The sequence below is a fragment of the Rhinoderma darwinii genome, chromosome 3, assembly GCF_050947455.1.
Source record: "Rhinoderma darwinii isolate aRhiDar2 chromosome 3, aRhiDar2.hap1, whole genome shotgun sequence".
NCBI classification, from domain to species: Eukaryota; Metazoa; Chordata; class Amphibia; order Anura; family Rhinodermatidae; genus Rhinoderma; species Rhinoderma darwinii.
Genome location: NC_134689.1, coordinates 204417389 through 204434688, shown reverse-complemented (window position 1 = coordinate 204434688; position 17300 = coordinate 204417389). Strand labels below are relative to the sequence as shown.

The 17300-nt window shown below is 43.4% G+C and overlaps 1 protein-coding gene across 1 annotated transcript in view; it reads right to left on the bottom strand.

The window, feature by feature from the left end:
- LOC142749350 (chloride anion exchanger-like) overlaps positions 1–8982 on the bottom strand; it is a 33000-nt gene extending 24018 nt beyond the window's left edge. The window contains exons 1-2 of the mRNA XM_075857260.1: positions 8854–8982; positions 381–589 (exon numbers count right to left, since the gene is read on the bottom strand). Coding sequence (XP_075713375.1) covers positions 381–523 — 143 coding nt within the window. The 5' untranslated portion in view covers positions 524–589; positions 8854–8982. The remainder of the gene's footprint in view (positions 1–380; positions 590–8853) is intronic.
- Between the last annotated feature and the right edge of the window lie 8318 nt (positions 8983–17300).

Genomic DNA, 17300 nt, shown 5'->3' with positions numbered 1-17300 from the left:
ATTAAATCATTTAATAACACTAAGAAAGTGGCTGCAATAGCTCGGGCTCCATGTACAATGGCACATCCCACTCTACTGATTGGCCGAGAGGGATTCGTTGACCTCTACACTAACTTATGACCTTCTGGAATAACTGTTTGTTCTGAACTGGACACTACAGGATTTCAAAACTTCCACAATTGCCCTTTTAACTATTTTTCTCTCCAATGAGTGTTCTGATGGAAAATGTCCAGCTACAAGTAACAAATATGAGTATGATCACACATGAGAATAAAAATGTATTAATCGAGGTTTGCCCTATTTATGCTCATAGCCTAGGCTACATCTTATTCAATTTGTAAAAAATAGATTTAAATACTCTCATAAAATCCACTTCTTACCTACAAGTCCTTTTTAGAAGATCCAACGCTGTTGTGTGATGTCTTTCCACTATTTCATGGTCAGCAGTGAAGGAATCCTCTGAATAAATTGTTCTTGCCACCAAATACTTATTTTCCAAAGAGTCATTCATTGTTTCTTCCATTGTTTTATATTATTTTTCTATTAATTGTAGGTGGTTAAAAATACCCTAACTAGGACCTGATATTATCTGGCAAATATAGAAACGAACATATTAGAAGCATGATAAAAGTATAAAATTATATAATAGAAAACAAAAGTCTTGGCACTTCCTGTCTAAGTTTGGACTACGGTTATGTTCACACATGGAAGATTCGTTGCAGAAATGTATGCATACACCTAAATGGGGTGCATCAACTTCCATTTCCTTTCAAGGCACTGTCTCAAAAGGAAATAGAATTTATTTGTGAGATACAATGTTCCTAAAAGGTATGAATATTGAACTAGATCTAAATTGTTTTATCTAAAGATAATTTGCATTACTTTGAAGTTATGCTTTTTAACAAAGCAGTATTTTATTGGTTAACCTTGAATGGAGTCGGAGCTTTGCCTTTTTGAAATGGAGATCACTGAAAGATGGATGAATCTTGATGAAGCTGTAATGGCGAAACTGGTCAGTTATCATCTGTGGTTTACTATACATTTTTTTACAAGTAATATTTTTTGTAAGTATAATAAAAAAGCGGGGGGTTACTTATTTTAACCTGAATCCACTCAGTATTGCCCTTTTTCTTCTGTGGTTACCTTGGTGTAGCAACTGCAGAGGCTGGGAGTTACATCACCTGGAGGAGTTGCGACTCCTGAGGAGGCTTGACCGCTAAAGGGATCTGTAGCTACAAGTACGAGCAGAATTGGCGTCTGAGAGGAGTACAACGCTTCAGATTATTAGGAGAGCATGGGATAAGCGTGAAGGAATCCCAGAAAATGCTGAGCCGGCAACAGTGAGCTCATTGATAGTATACATTGTCTGATTTTAATATCACACTATATGAGACTGTGCAGAATGTATATTAGTCTTGCCGATAATTAAGGGGATTGAGGCTGATGAACTTTGCTGTTGTTAACAGTGACTTTTGACTGGATGTAGGAAATTTATTTGTGCATGTAAAAAACATGTTTTTAATGACTTTTTTTTAAAAAGGAGCTACTGACTCCAAAAACACTCCAAAAACGCCACAAGCCAAAACGCTGTGTATGCAAGCCTTCTTATATTTTACTATAGACTTTAAAGTATCATCTGGCCGCAGCTTATTGGGGCCAAAAACATGCAGAAAATGTACTCAAAAATGCCACAGAAAACGTGAATAAATGCTGTGTGTGAGTCCAGCTAAGTAATACTATATTTTTACAAGGTTCTTCAATTGATTATATGAATTAATTCCTTACAGAATCTGTACAGTTCAAAGGTTAACATAAAATGTAACTATAATGATACACTGTAGCAAATCCCCAGGACTGCAGGGAGATTTGTGCTTCTAATGTATTTATGTCATAGAGGATTGTCTAGATTTAGTACTTAACATATTGAGCCAAAAAACTGGTCCAGATGCCGTGCGTCACATGTTTTAGACACGTTTTGCACCTTACTAGACACTTTTGTTAAGTGTCTAGTATAGGAGCCGTTGCTAAGATGATTTAATAAAATGCGCCAGATTTATTAATGGCGTGTGCATTTTTATGGTGCATAATAGTGGTGTAAACTAAGCCAGCCAAGACCTGGCGTAAAGAAGAGAAAAGTGTCTAACTTTTAGCAAGATGCGTCAAAACACACAGCATGAGCCACTGTAATATATTGGGCTTTCTGACTGTCAAGTCATCTATCAAACTTTTAGCTGCGAGAACTGTATGGTCTATACTGGTTTTCAGCCTGTGGGTATAAACAAGATTGTCTCAATTCGCTGACACTAATCAGAGATCTTGAAAATGGTTCAAATCTGAAACACATGGGAGGAGATGTATTAAAGTGTAGCTAAACGTTTGACAAACTTCTGACATATCATAGTGACATGTCAGAAGTTTGGATTAGTGAGGGTCCGAGCACTGAGACCCCCACAAATCGCTAGAATGAAGCAGCTGAAGCGCTCAGCCGCTTCGTTTCTGTTCGGCTTTTTCCGGAAAGCCGATGTATCGGAATATGGGCTCATAGACATTCTATTGAGTCCGTACACTGATACATTTATTTCCGTAAAAAGCCGAACAGACACGAAGCGGTCTCAGTGCTCGGACCCCCACCAATCCAAGCTTCTGACACGTCACTATGACATGTCAGAAATTTGTCAGACGTTTAGCTACACTTTACGGGAAACAAGAACTTGGGGAAACTCGGACATGAAAAACAGCAGTTTTTCACATCCGGGCTTCACCCGTGTGGGACCCGTTTTCACGGATCCCCATACACAAAATAAACATGTTCTATTTTTTAACCCCTTCCCTCTTTGGCCACTTTTGACCTTCCTGACAGAGCCTCATTTTTCAAATCTGACATGTTTCACTTTATGTGGTAATAACTCCGGAATGCTTTTACCTATCCAAGCGATTCTGAGATTGTTTTCTCGTGACACATTGGACTTTATGTTACTGGCAAAATTTGCCCGATACATTCAGTATTTAATTGTGAAAAACACCAAAATTTAGCGAAAAATTGCAAAAATTAGCATTTTTCTCAATTTAAATGTATCTGCTTGTAAGACAGGCAGTTATACCACACAAAAATGTTGCTAACTAACATCCCCCATATGTCTACTTTATATTGGCATCGTATTTTGATCATCATTTTATTTTTCTAGGACGTTACAAGGCTTAGAACTTAAGCAGCAATTTCTCACATTTTCAAGAAAATTTCAAAATGCTATTTTTACAGGGGCCAGTTCAGTTGTGAAGTGGCTTTGAGGTCCTTAGATATTAGAAACCCCCAATAAGTCACCCCATTTTAAAAACTGCACCCATCAAAGTATTCAAAACAGCATTTAGAAAGTTTCTTAACCCTTTAGACATTGCGCAGGAATTAGGGCAAAGTAGAGGTGAAATTTACAAAGTTCATTATTTTTTTCCAGAAATTCATTTTGAATCCATTTTTTTTGTACCACAGAATGTTTTACCCAAGAAATGCAACTCAATATTTATTGCCCAGGTTCTGCAGTTTTAGGAAATATCCCACATATGGCCCTAGTGTGCTACTGGACTGAAACACCGGCCTCAGAAGCAAAGGAGCACCTGGTGGATTTTGGGCCTCCTTTTTATTAGAATATATTTTAGGCACCATATCCGCTTTGAACAGGTCTAGTGGAACTAAAACAGTGGAAACCCCCCAAAAGTGACCCCATTTTGGAAACTACACCCCTCGAGGAATTTATCTAGGGGTGTAGCAAGCATTTTGACCGGCCAGTTTTTTTGCAAAAATTTTTGGAACTAGGCCATGAAAATGAAAATCTACATTTTTTCAAATAAAATGTAGGTTTAGCTAATTTTTTTTCATTTCCAAAAGAACTAAAGTACAAAAAGCACCACAACATTTGTAGAGCAATTTCTCCCGAGTAAAACAATACCCCACATGTGGTAATAAACGATTGTTTGGACACACGACAGGGCTTAGAATGGAAAGTGCGCCATTTGGCTCTTGGAGCTCAAATTTAGCAGGAATGGTTTGCGGAGGCCATGTCACATTTGCAAAGCCCCTGAGGTGACAAAACAGTGGAAACCCCCAACAAGTGACCCCATTTTGGAAACTATACCCCTCGAGGAATTTATCTAGGGGTGTAGCAAGCATTTTGACCGGCCAGTTTTTTTGCAAAAATTTTTGGAACTAGGTCATGAAAATGAAAATCTACATTTTTTCAAATAAAATGTAGGTTTAGCTAATTTTTTTTCATTTCCAAGAGAATTAAAGTAGAAAAAGCACAACAACATTTGTAGAGCAATTTCTCCCGAGTAAAACAATACCCCACATGTGGTAATAAACGGTTGTTTGGACACACGGCAGGGCTTAGAAGGGAAAGAGCGCCATTTGGCTCTTGGAGCTCAAATTTAGCAGGAATGGTTTGCGGAGGCCATGTCACATTTGCAAAGCCCCTGAGGTGACAAAACAGTGGAAACCCCCAACAAGTGACCCCATTTTGGAAACTATACCCCTTGAGGAAATTATCTAGGGGTATAGTGAGCATTTTGACCCCACAGGTTTTTTGCAGAAATTATTGCAAGTAGGCTGTGAAAATGAAAATCTAAATTTTTTCAAATAAAATGTAGGTTTAGCTAATTTTTTTTCATTTCCACAAGGACTAAAGGAGAAAAAGCACCATAAAATTTGTAAAGAAATTTCTCCCGAGTAAAACAATACCCCACATGTGGTAATAAACGGCTGTTTGGACACACGGTAGGGCGTAGAAGGGAAAGAGCGCCATTTGGCTTTTGGAACTCAAATTTAGCAGGAATGGTTTGCGGAGACCATGTCCCATTTGCAAAGCTCCTGAGGGGACAAAACAGTGGAAACCCCCAACAAGTGACCCCATTTTGGAAACTACACCCCATGAGGAAATTATCTAGGGGTGTAGCAAGCATTTTGACCAGCCAGTTTTTTACAGAACTTATTGTAAGTAGGCCGTAAAAATGAAAATCTACATTTTTTTCAAAGAAAATGTAGGTTTAGGTATTTTTTTTTAATTTCCACAAGGACTGAAGGAGAAAAAGCACCGCAACATTTGTAAAGCAACTTCTCCCGAGTAAAACAATACCCCACATGTGGTCACAAACATCTGTTTGGACACACGGTAGGGCTCAGAATGGAAGGAGCACCATTTGGATTTTGGAATGGTTTCTGGGTGTCATGTCATATTTGCTGAGCACCTGTAGTACTAGTACAGTGGAAACACCCCAAAAGTGACTCCATTTGGGAAACTGCACCCCCTGAGGAATCATCTAGGGGTATAGTGAAAATTTTGATCCCAAAGGTTTTTTGCTGAATTAATTAGAATTAAGCCATGAAAACGAAAAATAATTTTTTTTTCCAACAAGATGTAATTTTAGATACACATTTTTCATTTTTGCAAGGAATAGAGAAGAAAAAGCACCCCAACATTTGTAAAGTAATTTCTCCCGAGTACAGTAACGCCCCATATGTGGTTATAATCGGCTGTTTACGTATATGGGAGCATTCAGAAGAAAAGGAGCGGTATTTATCTTTTGGAGCGTAGATTTTGCTGGAATGGTTTGCGGACGCCATGTTGCATTTGCAAAACCCCTGATGTACCAAACAAAAGTGACCCCGTTTTAGAAACTACACCCCTAAAGGCATTTATCAAGGGATGTAGTGAGAATTTAGACTCCACAGGTGTTTTTCAGAAATTAATACGCAGTGGATTGTGCAAAGTGAAAATTGCAATTTCTCCACTGATCTGCCCATACACCGCACAAGATGTTGTGCCCCTAGAGAATCTTACCCCATAAATTGTTAAGCGGGTTCTCCCGGGTATAGTAATGCCTTACTTGTGGCCATAAATTGCTGTTTGGGCACACTGTAGGGCTAAGAAGGGAAAGACCGCCATTTTGAGCATGGATTTTGCTTGGTAATAGTTCTGTTTGGGGTTTTTGATGGTATTTCCGTTTATAATGTGGTGGCATATGTAATCTGTGCGGAGTATATCAGGGTATATGTAATCTGTGCGGAGTACATCAGGGTATATGTAATCTGTGCGGAGTACATCAGGGTATATGTAATATGTGCGGAGTACATCAGGGTATATGTAATATGTGAGGAGTACATCAGGGTATATGTAATCTGTGCGGAGTATATCAGGGGTATATGTAATCTGTGCGGAGTACATCAGGGTATATGTAATCTGTGCGGAGTCCATCAGGGCATAATAAGAAGGTATAATAATGGGGTAAATAATACAATTCTCCATTGGTTGTGTTTTACGATGTGAAGCGGTCCGTTATGCGCAGGCCGGTGTCACACTGATAAACGGTTTTCTTTCTTATCCCCCTTCTGTAACGTTCTGCACCTTTTGGGGACTTTTTCTCCTTCGTAGTTTGGAAAATATTATTGGGAAAGTTTTGCGCTGGTATAATACGGGCGCCCTCGCTTCCAGCGGATGTGCGATGTCCCTTCCTTTTCCTAGTTCCTAAATACTAGGGCCCTGAAACTGAAGGAATGTTCCCCTCCGGCCTGCGCATTGAGATGTTTTTTATCACCGCATTACTAGTGCCATAACTTTTTTGTTTTTCAGTTGATTGAGCGGTGTGCGGGCTTGTTTTTTGCGAGACGGGCTGTAGATTTTATTGGTACCATTTTAGAACACGTACGACTTTTTGATCACTTTTTATTTCATTTTTTGATAAAGGAAATGACCAAAAACAAGCAATTCTGGAATAGTTTTTTATTGTTTTTTTTATCGGCATCCACTGTGCGCCCTAAATTACATGTTAGCTTTATTCTGCGGGTCGATACGATTACGGCGATACCAAATTTATATAGTTTTTTTTATGTATTGCAGCTTTTGCACAATAAAATCACTTTTTTTATAAAATCATTTGTTTTCTGTATCGTCATTCTAAGACCCATAACTTTATTATTTTTGCGTGCACAAAGCGGTGTCAGGGATTATTTTTTGCGGGACGGATTGTCATTTTTTATTAGTACTATTTTGGAGTAAATGTGACTTTTTGATCTCTTTTTATAGCATTTTTTGGAAGGAGATGTGACCTAAAAACAAAGATTCTGGCGCTGTTTTTCAAGGTTTTTTTTTACCGCGTTCACCATGCGGGATAAATTACATAATAGTTTTGTAGTTTGGGTCGTTACGGACGCGGCGATACCAATTATGTATAGTTTTTTTGATTTTTTACGGTTTTTCCCATAATAAAAGACTTACTATGGGAAAAAAGTCAGTTTAGCTTTATTTTTATTTGAAACTTGTGTGTTTTTATTGTTTTACCACATTTTTATTAACTTTTTTTTACTTTTCTGACTTGTCCCACTAGGGGACATGAGGGCCTGATGCCCCGATCGCTACTCTAATACACTGCACTACATATGTAGTGCAGTGTATTAGCGCTGTCAGTTATTCACTGACAGCAAGCCTATGAGGACACGCCGCAGGCGGGTCCTCATCGGCTCCCGTACAAGGCAGACTCGGACGCCATTTTCTGCCGTCCGATTGCCACAGCAACCCAGCGATTGCGTCACTGGGTTGCCGATCGGGTGAAAACCTATCAGATGCTGCGCTCTATTGAGCGCAGCATCTGAGGGGTTAATCTGCCAGATCGGAGAATAGCTCTGGTCCTGGCAGTTACAGGAGGGTGCCAGCTGTATAATACAGCTGTCCCCCCGCAGTGATGGTGCCGGCTGTGCTTCTGAGCCCGCACCATCACTGCGCCGTATATATACGGCGCTTTGCGGGAAGCACCTCCCGACAGCGCCGTATATATACGGCGGATGTCGGGAAGGGGTTAACGGACCCTTCACACGGTCAATTGAAACAACGGCCGTGTGGACAGCCCTATTGAAATACATGCGTCCGTGTGACGGCCATTGTTTTAACGGCCGTCACACAGACGTATTCAATGGCCGTCACACGAACGTATTCAACGTTCGTGTGAATAAGCCCTATGACTGCGCCAGTCTTCATAAAAATCAAGCTGGAGTAAGATGCAACACATTTATTAAGAGGCATGCCTCTTAGTAAATTTTTCCCATTTTCGGCTGTCCGTGCGCCTGTGAAAGAAATCTTTGCCAGCCAGGAACTGGCTAAGATTTCTGCTCTAACTTACGCAAATTATAGTAACGGCAACGGGTGGCTACACCCCTTTTGCTAAGCTTCATCCACTTTTTTAAAAAAGTGGCAAGAGCGGGGTAAACTGACCAAAAAACTAAATATTTGCAACTTTTGGGCCATTGCAACATTTCTATTCCAGAAAACTGGCGTCGAAAAAAAAGGATTATTTAATTCCCCCCAAAGTCTTTTGGAAAATTGCATAATTTTTCATTACACAATGATTAAGCTCTATACAAGATTGGACCATCCTTTTAGTTTTGTTGTATCCCGACTTTCAGATGCAAAAGGAAAATCTGAACGCAATTTATATTCAGTGTGTCAAAGCAATATATTGGGGAGTAAAAGAAAATAATATTATAATATTCATGAAGCACAAAATATCTACATTATGTTTTGATATAATAAATAATAATAATAATTACTATGTATTCAATTTAGTATTATATATGAATACTATAATATTCATGAAGCACAACATATCTACATTATTTTTTGATATAATAAATAATAATAATAATTACTATGTATATAATTTAGCATTATATATCAACACTGTTTAACAACAATGTAACACATACATTCTGGTAACAGTTATGTAAATCTACTTATGGATCCTATAAATTCTAGTTGTATTTGTTATTAAAAGTTTACATCTTTTCCATGGCTTCTACATAGTGTTTCTTACCTTCTGATACATTCCAATAAAAAATATATTTTTTCAAATGTTAACATAAAGCTCTGTGGGATCCCGTTAAAAGGTGTGCTTCCTGCCCCTGTGACAGGCTTCTTTCCCAAGCAGGTCTTCATGTATTCTTGTAGGTGTTAAAAAAGTTCTGTAATAATGATTAACTTGCATTAACTACTTAACATGGGAGAAGATTTCATAACCTTTGAGACTGTAATCAATTGAATCAATATTGATAAGACACTTTCTTGCAGTATAAATATTTTCACTTGTGAAATGTTATTTTTAAAGAACCGTTGTATTCAGATTACCCTCAGATAAAATAAGAATAATAAAAATAAAATAATGTGTCAATTTATTTCCATAAAGAGGACTTGTTACCTCTACTGACTTGTCTGTTTTTAGTAAATAATTGTATTCCCCATGAAGTAACAATTCTGGATCATCTTTCCTTAGAACTCTGCATTGTGTCCTCTGTTATTCCCCCTGAAGATTTATGAATTAATTGACAACTGGGTGTTACCAGTTGGGTGTGTGCCACTACAGAGACTGACAATGTCCAATTAGTGCTGACAGAGTGAGACTCTATAGGGACACACCTGTTTGACAAGGGCAATGGTAACACCCAGTTGTTAATTTATTCATACATTTCTAGGAGGAATAACAGAGGAAAGGCACAACGCAAGAAAATATAGCCCAAAATTGTTATTTCATGGGGAACACAAATATTTTCTAAAATAGACACGTCAGGAGAGGAGACAGATTCTCTTTAACACCTTAGTTTTGCAGCCATTTTTGGATTTTTCTTTTTCACTTTTCCTACTCACCTTCCAAAAGCCATAACTTTTTATTTTTCCATCAATATGGTCGTATGAGGGCTTTTTTTTGCGGGACAAGTTTCTAATTTTTCACAGGGCTATTTATAGTACAATATAGTGTACTGGAAAACAATTCTTTGTGGGGTGGCTTGTTTTTGCGGGGCGAGCCATAGTTTTTATTGGTACCATTTTGGGATACATAAGACTTTCTGATTACTTTTTACTCCGTTTTTATTCCCTTTATTCCATTTTATGTGACCAAGAAGAGATGACCAAAAAAATAGTCATTCTGGCATTTTTTTTATTTCTTTTTTTACTGCATTCGCTGTTCGGTCAAATGTAGATTTCTAACGTTAATCTGGTTTCCCTTAGTCCTAACAGCAGCACAATAATGGGGGTATTTCTGCCCCTGTGAACTAGTAGGACAGATGGAATTTTTAATTTAATCAAATGAAACACTAATTAACTAGAGCCCCCTCCCTACATAAGGTTGTCTAGCCCCACCTATCATGTGTTTATTATAAAGTAGCAGCCTTAATTAGGGCAGAAAAGCTTGTGCTGCTGTTAGGACTAAGGAAAAACAGATTAACGTTAAAAATCTACACTTCCCTTACCAGCAGCAGAATAATTGGGATTTAGAAAGAAATAATCCCATAGTGAGGGCCTTCTTGTCAAAATTGACTACTCAAGAGCTGCCTTCTCGCAGAACCAAAAATTCAGCCTATAATGGTTGATAAATATTAAGTACGAGCTCCTAGCTGCACAGCAAATCTGATAGAGCTGGATCAGACTTTATTAAGCCCAAGAGGTGGACACTGCTCTAGTAGAGTGGTGTGATGGCAGGAAGGAGGTGAAGGGAAAGTGAGCCCTAATCTACCCACCGCCCTGTCCCTGCCTACTTGCAACGACCCGCCCTAGGCGACGAGGTACAACTGGGCGGCGGTCCCTACGCTGTCTAAGTGCACAGGAAAACAAACAGGGAACACGCAAGGGAAGGGGCAGTAGCCACGGAACGCCACGAGGAAACGGAGCGGCGAACGAACAGTCAGGACCAGGACGAAGTGAGTAACCCGAGCGGGCACGGAGACAGAAGCAAGCCAGGGGCAAAGCAAAGCAAAGCAAGTCAAGTCAAGGAGAACTGCAGCAAGGCAGAAGCACGGCAGAAGCAGGCTGGAGCAAGCAGCAGTGGGGCCAGGAATCCAAAAGAATAACAAGCAATGAGGAAGAGAAAACTGCAGGTATAAATGGACAGGGGGCGGAGCTAACTCTGACTGACCAGGCCGCGATAGGCTCTCCCACTCCTGAGCCTGCCACCCTGATTGGTGGGAGCCGGTGTCAGTCTAAGAGGTCTGGCCTCAGGTGTCGACTGATTAACCCTGGGAGTCTCCACAGACGTAGTGCCTGGCAGATCCTTTACAGTACTCCCCCTTTTATGAGGGGCCACCGGACCCTTACTAAGAGGACCCGGTTTAGTGGGGAAGAGAAGGTGGAACCTCCTGACCAATACCCCAGCGTGAACATCTCGAGCAGGTACCCAAGTCCTCTCCTCCGGCCCGTATCCTCTCCAATGGACCAGGTACTGGAGGGAGCCCTGGATCATCCTACTGTCCACAATCTTGGCCACCTCGAATTCCACCCCCTCAGGGGTGAGAACGGGAACAGGAGGTTTCCTAGAGGGGGACCAGGACGGGGAGCAGCGTTTAAGGAGGGAAGCATGAAAGACGTCGTGTATGCGGAAGGATGGGGGCAGCTCCAGACGGAAGGATACAGGGTTGAGGACTTCAATGACCTTATAAGGCCCAATAAATCGGGGAGCAAACTTCCTGGACGGGACCTTAAGGCGCAAGTTCCTGGACGACAACCAGACCAAATCCCCGACGACAAACCGGGGGTTAGCAGAACGTCTACTATCCGCCTGAATCTTTTGTGCGCTCTGGGACGCCTCTAGGTTCTTCTGAACCTGGGCCCAGACAGTGCACAGTACCCGATGAACATCCTCTACCTCAGGATTATTGGAACAACCAGGGGAGACGGAGGAGAACCTTGGGTTAAACCCGAAATTACAGAAAAACGGGGAGACCCCTGACGAGTTACTGACCCGGTTATTCAGGGAAAATTCAGCAAGGGGAAGGAATGAGACCCAATCGAATTGACAGTCAGAGATGAAACACCTTAAATATTGTTCCAGGGATTGGTTGGTCCTTTCCGTTTGGCCGTTAGTTTCGGGATGGAAGGCGGAGGAGAAGGACAGATCAATCTCCAACTTTTTACAAAAGGCTCTCCAAAATAAGGAAACAAATTGTACCCCTCTGTCCGAAACGATATTGACTGGGGCCCCATGGAGACGCAGGATGTGTTTCACAAACAAAGAAGCTAACGTCTTGGCGTTAGGTAGCTTCTTAAGGGGCACAAAGTGGCACATCTTGCTGAAGCGGTCGACTACCACCCACACCACCGACTTGCCCTGAGATGGAGGCAAATCGGTGATAAAATCCATGGAGATATGGGTCCAAGGTCTCTGGGGAATGGGCAAGGGACGTAGTAGGCCCGCAGGTCGGGACCTAGGGGTTTTGGACCTAGCGCAAACCTCACAAGCGGCGACGTAAGCCCTAACATCTTTAGGCAACCCAGGCCACCAATAGTTTCTGGTAATGAGGTGTTTGGTGCCCAAGATGCCAGGATGACCAGATAGAGCGGAGTTATGGTTTTCCCTGAGTACCCTCAGCCGGTATTGCAGGGGAACAAACAGTTTGTCCCCAGGGACGTTCCCGGGAGCTGCACCCTGATCAGCCGCGATATCAGAAGCTAAATCAGAATCCGTGGCAGAGACGATTATACCAGGGGGTAAAATACAAGCGGGATCCTTCTCGGAAGGAGGATTGGCCATGAAACTACGTGACAGAGCATCAGCCTTAATATTCTTGGACCCAGCCCTATAGGTAACCAAGAAATTAAATCTGGTAAAGAATAGTGCCCACCGAGCTTGTCTAGGATTAAGCCTCCGGGCCGATTCTAGGAAAACCAGATTCTTGTGATCCGTAAGGACCGTTACCTGGTGTCTGGCCCCCTCCAGGAAGTGCCGCCACTCCTCAAAAGCCCATTTAATGGCTAGAAGTTCGCGGTTGCCAATATCATAGTTACTCTCCGTGGGCGAAAACTTCCTAGAGAAGTAAGCACAGGGGCGGAGATGGGTGAGGGAGCTGGTACCCTGGGACAAGACGGCCCCCACTCCCACCTCGGAAGCGTCAACCTCCACAATAAATGGCTCCTCTTGGTTGGGCTGAATCAGCACGGGGGCCGAGATAAAGCACTTCTTGAGAGTCTCAAAGGCCTGGACGGCCTCAGGGGGCCAATGGAGGACATCAGCACCCTTGCGGGTAAGGTCCGTAAGAGGCTTAGCGACGACCGAGAAGTTGGCAATAAATCTCCTGTAATAGTTGGCGAACCCTAAAAAACACTGTAACGCCTTAAGGGAGGCAGGTTGGACCCATTCCGCCACAGCTTGAACCTTGGCAGGGTCCATGCGGAATTCATGAGGAGTGAGGATTTGCCCTAAAAATGGTATCTCCTGTACCCCAAAGACACATTTTTCAGTCTTAGCAAACAGATTATTCTCCCGAAGGACCTGGAGCACCTTCCTGACATGCTCCACGTGAGAGGACCAGTCCTTGGAAAACACCAGTATGTCATCAAGGTACACAACAAGAAAATTACCCAGGTACTCTCTCAGGATTTCATTAATAAAATTCTGGAAGACAGCAGGGGCGTTACACAACCCAAAGGGCATGACCAGGTATTCGAAATGACCCTCGGGTGTGTTGAACGCAGTTTTCCACTCATCCCCCTCTTTGATGCGGATAAGGTTATATGCCCCCCGTAGATCGAACTTAGAAAACCATTGGGCTCCCTGAACCTGATTAAAAAGATCCGGAATCAAAGGAAGTGGGTACTGGTTCCTTACAGTGACCTTATTCAGGTTACGATAATCAATGCACGGCCTAAGACCACCATCCTTCTTCCCCACGAAGAAGAAGCCAGCACCTACAGGAGAAGTCGAGGGGCGAATGAAACCCTTGGCCAGGCATTCCTGGATATACACCCTCATGGCTTCACGTTCAGGACATGAAAGATTAAATATCCTACCTTTAGGAAGCTTGGCACCAGGCACCAAATCGATAGCGCAATCGTAATCTCTATGGGGGGGCAACACCTCGGAGGCCTCCTTAGAAAACACATCGGCGAAGTCCTGAACGAACTCAGGAAGCGTGTTTACCTCCTCCCGGGGAGAAATAGAGTTAACAGAAAGACATGACATAAGACATTCATTACCCCATTTGGTGAGATCCCCAGTATTCCAATCAAACGTGGGATTATGCAACTGCAACCAGGGAAGGCCTAAAACCAGATCAGACGATAATCCCTGCATTACCAGTACAGAGCACTGCTCCAAATGCATGGAGCCAACCAGGAGTTCAAAAACAGGAGTATGCTGAGTAAAATAACCATTAGCAAGGGGAGTAGAGTCGATTCCTACTACAGGGATAGGATAAGGTAAATCAATACAAGGCATCTTTAGAGACATAGCAAATTCCACAGACATGATATTAGCAGATGAGCCAGAATCCACGAAAGCACTGCCCGTGGCAGACCGGCCAGCAAACGAGACCTGAAAGGGAAGCAAAATTTTATTGCGTTTCACATTAACGGGAAATACCTGTGCGCCCAAGTGACCTCCCCGATGATCACTTAGGCGCGGAAGTTTTCCGGCTTCTTATTCTTGCGCCTGGGACAGGTGTTCAGTAGATGCTTGTCGTCCCCACAGTAGAAGCAGAGACCATTCATTCTGCGAAACTCCCTACGTTGTCGAGGGGACATGGAGGCCCCGAGTTGCATAGGTACCTCCGAGTCCTCCGTGGAGGGGCGAGGAGGCGGGACCTCGGGGGGGATCGCAGAAAAGTCAGAGGGGAGCACACTGAAGCGTTCTAGCTGACGTTCCCTGAGACGTCGGTCAAGTCGTACTGCTAGGGCCATAACCTGGTCAAGAGAGTCAGACGAGGGGTAGCTAACCAGCAGATCCTTCAGGGCGTCAGATAATCCTAACCTAAACTGGCACCTTAGGGCCGGATCGTTCCACTGAGAAGCTACGCACCACTTCCTAAAATCAGAACAGTATTCCTCAACCGGTCTCCTACCCTGACGTAAGGTCACCAACTGACTCTCGGCTAAAGCAGTCCTGTCAGTCTCGTCGTAAATGAGTCCGAGGGCAGAGAAAAAACGATCAACAGAGGAAAGTTCAGGGGCGTCAGGAGCCAAGGAGAAGGCCCACTCTTGGGGCCCTTCCTGGAGTCGGGATATGATGATACCCACCCGCTGGTTCTCGGAACCTGAGGAGTGGGGCTTAAGGCGGAAATATAGTCTGCAACTCTCCCGGAAGGAGAGAAACGTCTTACGGTCCCCTGAAAACCGGTCAGGTAACTTGAGGTCGGGTTCTAGAGGTGAGGTGGTGCGCCCAACCCTTTGGGCCAGGGCCTGGACCTGTAGGGAGAGGCCCTGCATCTGCTGGGTCAGGGTCTCAAGGGGGTCCATGATAGCGACAGCGTAGGAGAAATGGTAGACTAGGTAAGGGCTTGTTATTCTGTGATGGCAGGAAGGAGGTGAAGGGAAAGTGAGCCCTAATCTACCCACCGCCCTGTCCCTGCCTACTTGCAACGACCCGCCCTAGGCGACGAGGTACAACTGGGCGGCGGTCCCTACGCTGTCTAAGTGCACAGGAAAACAAACAGGGAACACGCAAGGGAAGGGGCAGTAGCCACGGAACGCCACGAGGAAACGGAGCGGCGAACGAACAGTCAGGACCAGGACGAAGTGAGTAACCCGAGCGGGCACGGAGACAGAAGCAAGCCAGGGGCAAAGCAAAGCAAAGCAAGTCAAGTCAAGGAGAACTGCAGCAAGGCAGAAGCACGGCAGAAGCAGGCTGGAGCAAGCAGCAGTGGGGCCAGGAATCCAAAAGAATAACAAGCAATGAGGAAGAGAAAACTGCAGGTATAAATGGACAGGGGGCGGAGCTAACTCTGACTGACCAGGCCGCGATAGGCTCTCCCACTCCTGAGCCTGCCACCCTGATTGGTGGGAGCCGGTGTCAGTCTAAGAGGTCTGGCCTCAGGTGTCGACTGATTAACCCTGGGAGTCTCCACAGACGTAGTGCCTGGCAGATCCTTTACAAGTGGGCTCAAAAAAATTGAAGTGGATTAGAGTTTTAACAATGTAAGCCAAACTACTGGCCTCTACACTTCACCTACCCAGAGAGAATTTGGTGGAGTTTAAGCCTCTGCTTCTTTCAGGAAACAATTAATAAATTCTCAATCGTCCTGATCTCTTACTTCAAGCCAAATAGATCTTAAGACAACAAAAGAGATCTAGGAATGGAGACTATGTTCCTCATGAGAGGAAGAATCGTGCCGGAACACTGGAAGGGAGCTGACCTGATTACAGGTTACAAATGAGGTCTTGGCAGTCACCTTAGCAAGACCATGTCATTGAGGAATCTGAATTACAGGTCCACGGATAACAAGGCTTGAAGCTCCCCTATTCTCTTGAGAGAAATTATGGCCAGGGGCGGACACACCACATGTGCAAATCGCGCAGCTGCACAGGGGCCCAGTACATTACATGCAAGGGACCGAGACAGTGGCTCACAGTTACTAGTGTACTATTGGAGAGACACAACGCGGCGATCCACGATAAACTACTGGAGAGAATGGGGGCCACACTCCCCTACTGCAAGGGGGTTTCCCACTGCCTGTGCCCATTCCTGATTATGACCTGAAGGTAATAAGCTTTTAGGATAGGTAATTATGTTGGACCTCTTCAAAAATTTCAGAGGTAGATGAGCATAAACCTATTAGGACTAAAGCAAGTCCAATTTTGCCACAGGTCTGGGGATAGTAGGTCTCATTCTAGAAGACCGTTTCAGGAACCTGTTCACCAAGGACTTTTGTGACAAGGATCTTACCCAAAAAGGCAGATCTGGACTAAATTTGGACCTTTAAAGTCATTAGACGCAGGCCTTTTCCGAATCCTTCCTGTAGGAAGTGTAGGATGTTGTGAATTTGCGGGTTGGAACGATCCATTCAACCCTTGTGTAAGCCTTCTTGGTAGATTTAGACCTGGACTGTGAGCAGGTCTTCATAAATTCATTGGAGAGTCCTTTAGATTATAAAAGGGGCTGGTCAACCTTCAGGCTGTCATTTTGAGACTTGCCAGGTCCTGGCAGAGTTTAGTGCTCTGAGATACCAAGTTCTGCACTGGGGAAGACTCCAGTAACACCCTCGACTCAATTGTATGAGTTGGGGAATCCATGACTAGAATGGTATGATAACTTTTTCTGTGGCCTGGTCTTGCCCGATTTTCGTCAATACCCTAAGTATCAAGAAAACCGGAGAGAAATATATGCCAGCCTGTACCGCCTAGGGATAGACAAGGCATCCACTGCCAAGGGATTGTCCCCCTGAAAGAGGGAGTGACATTTTTACACCTTGGCGCTCAACCTGTTCGCAATGAGATCATTCTCTGTTACTCCCCACATCCTGTTAATCTGCTTGAAGATCGCTAGATTTAGAGACATTTCTC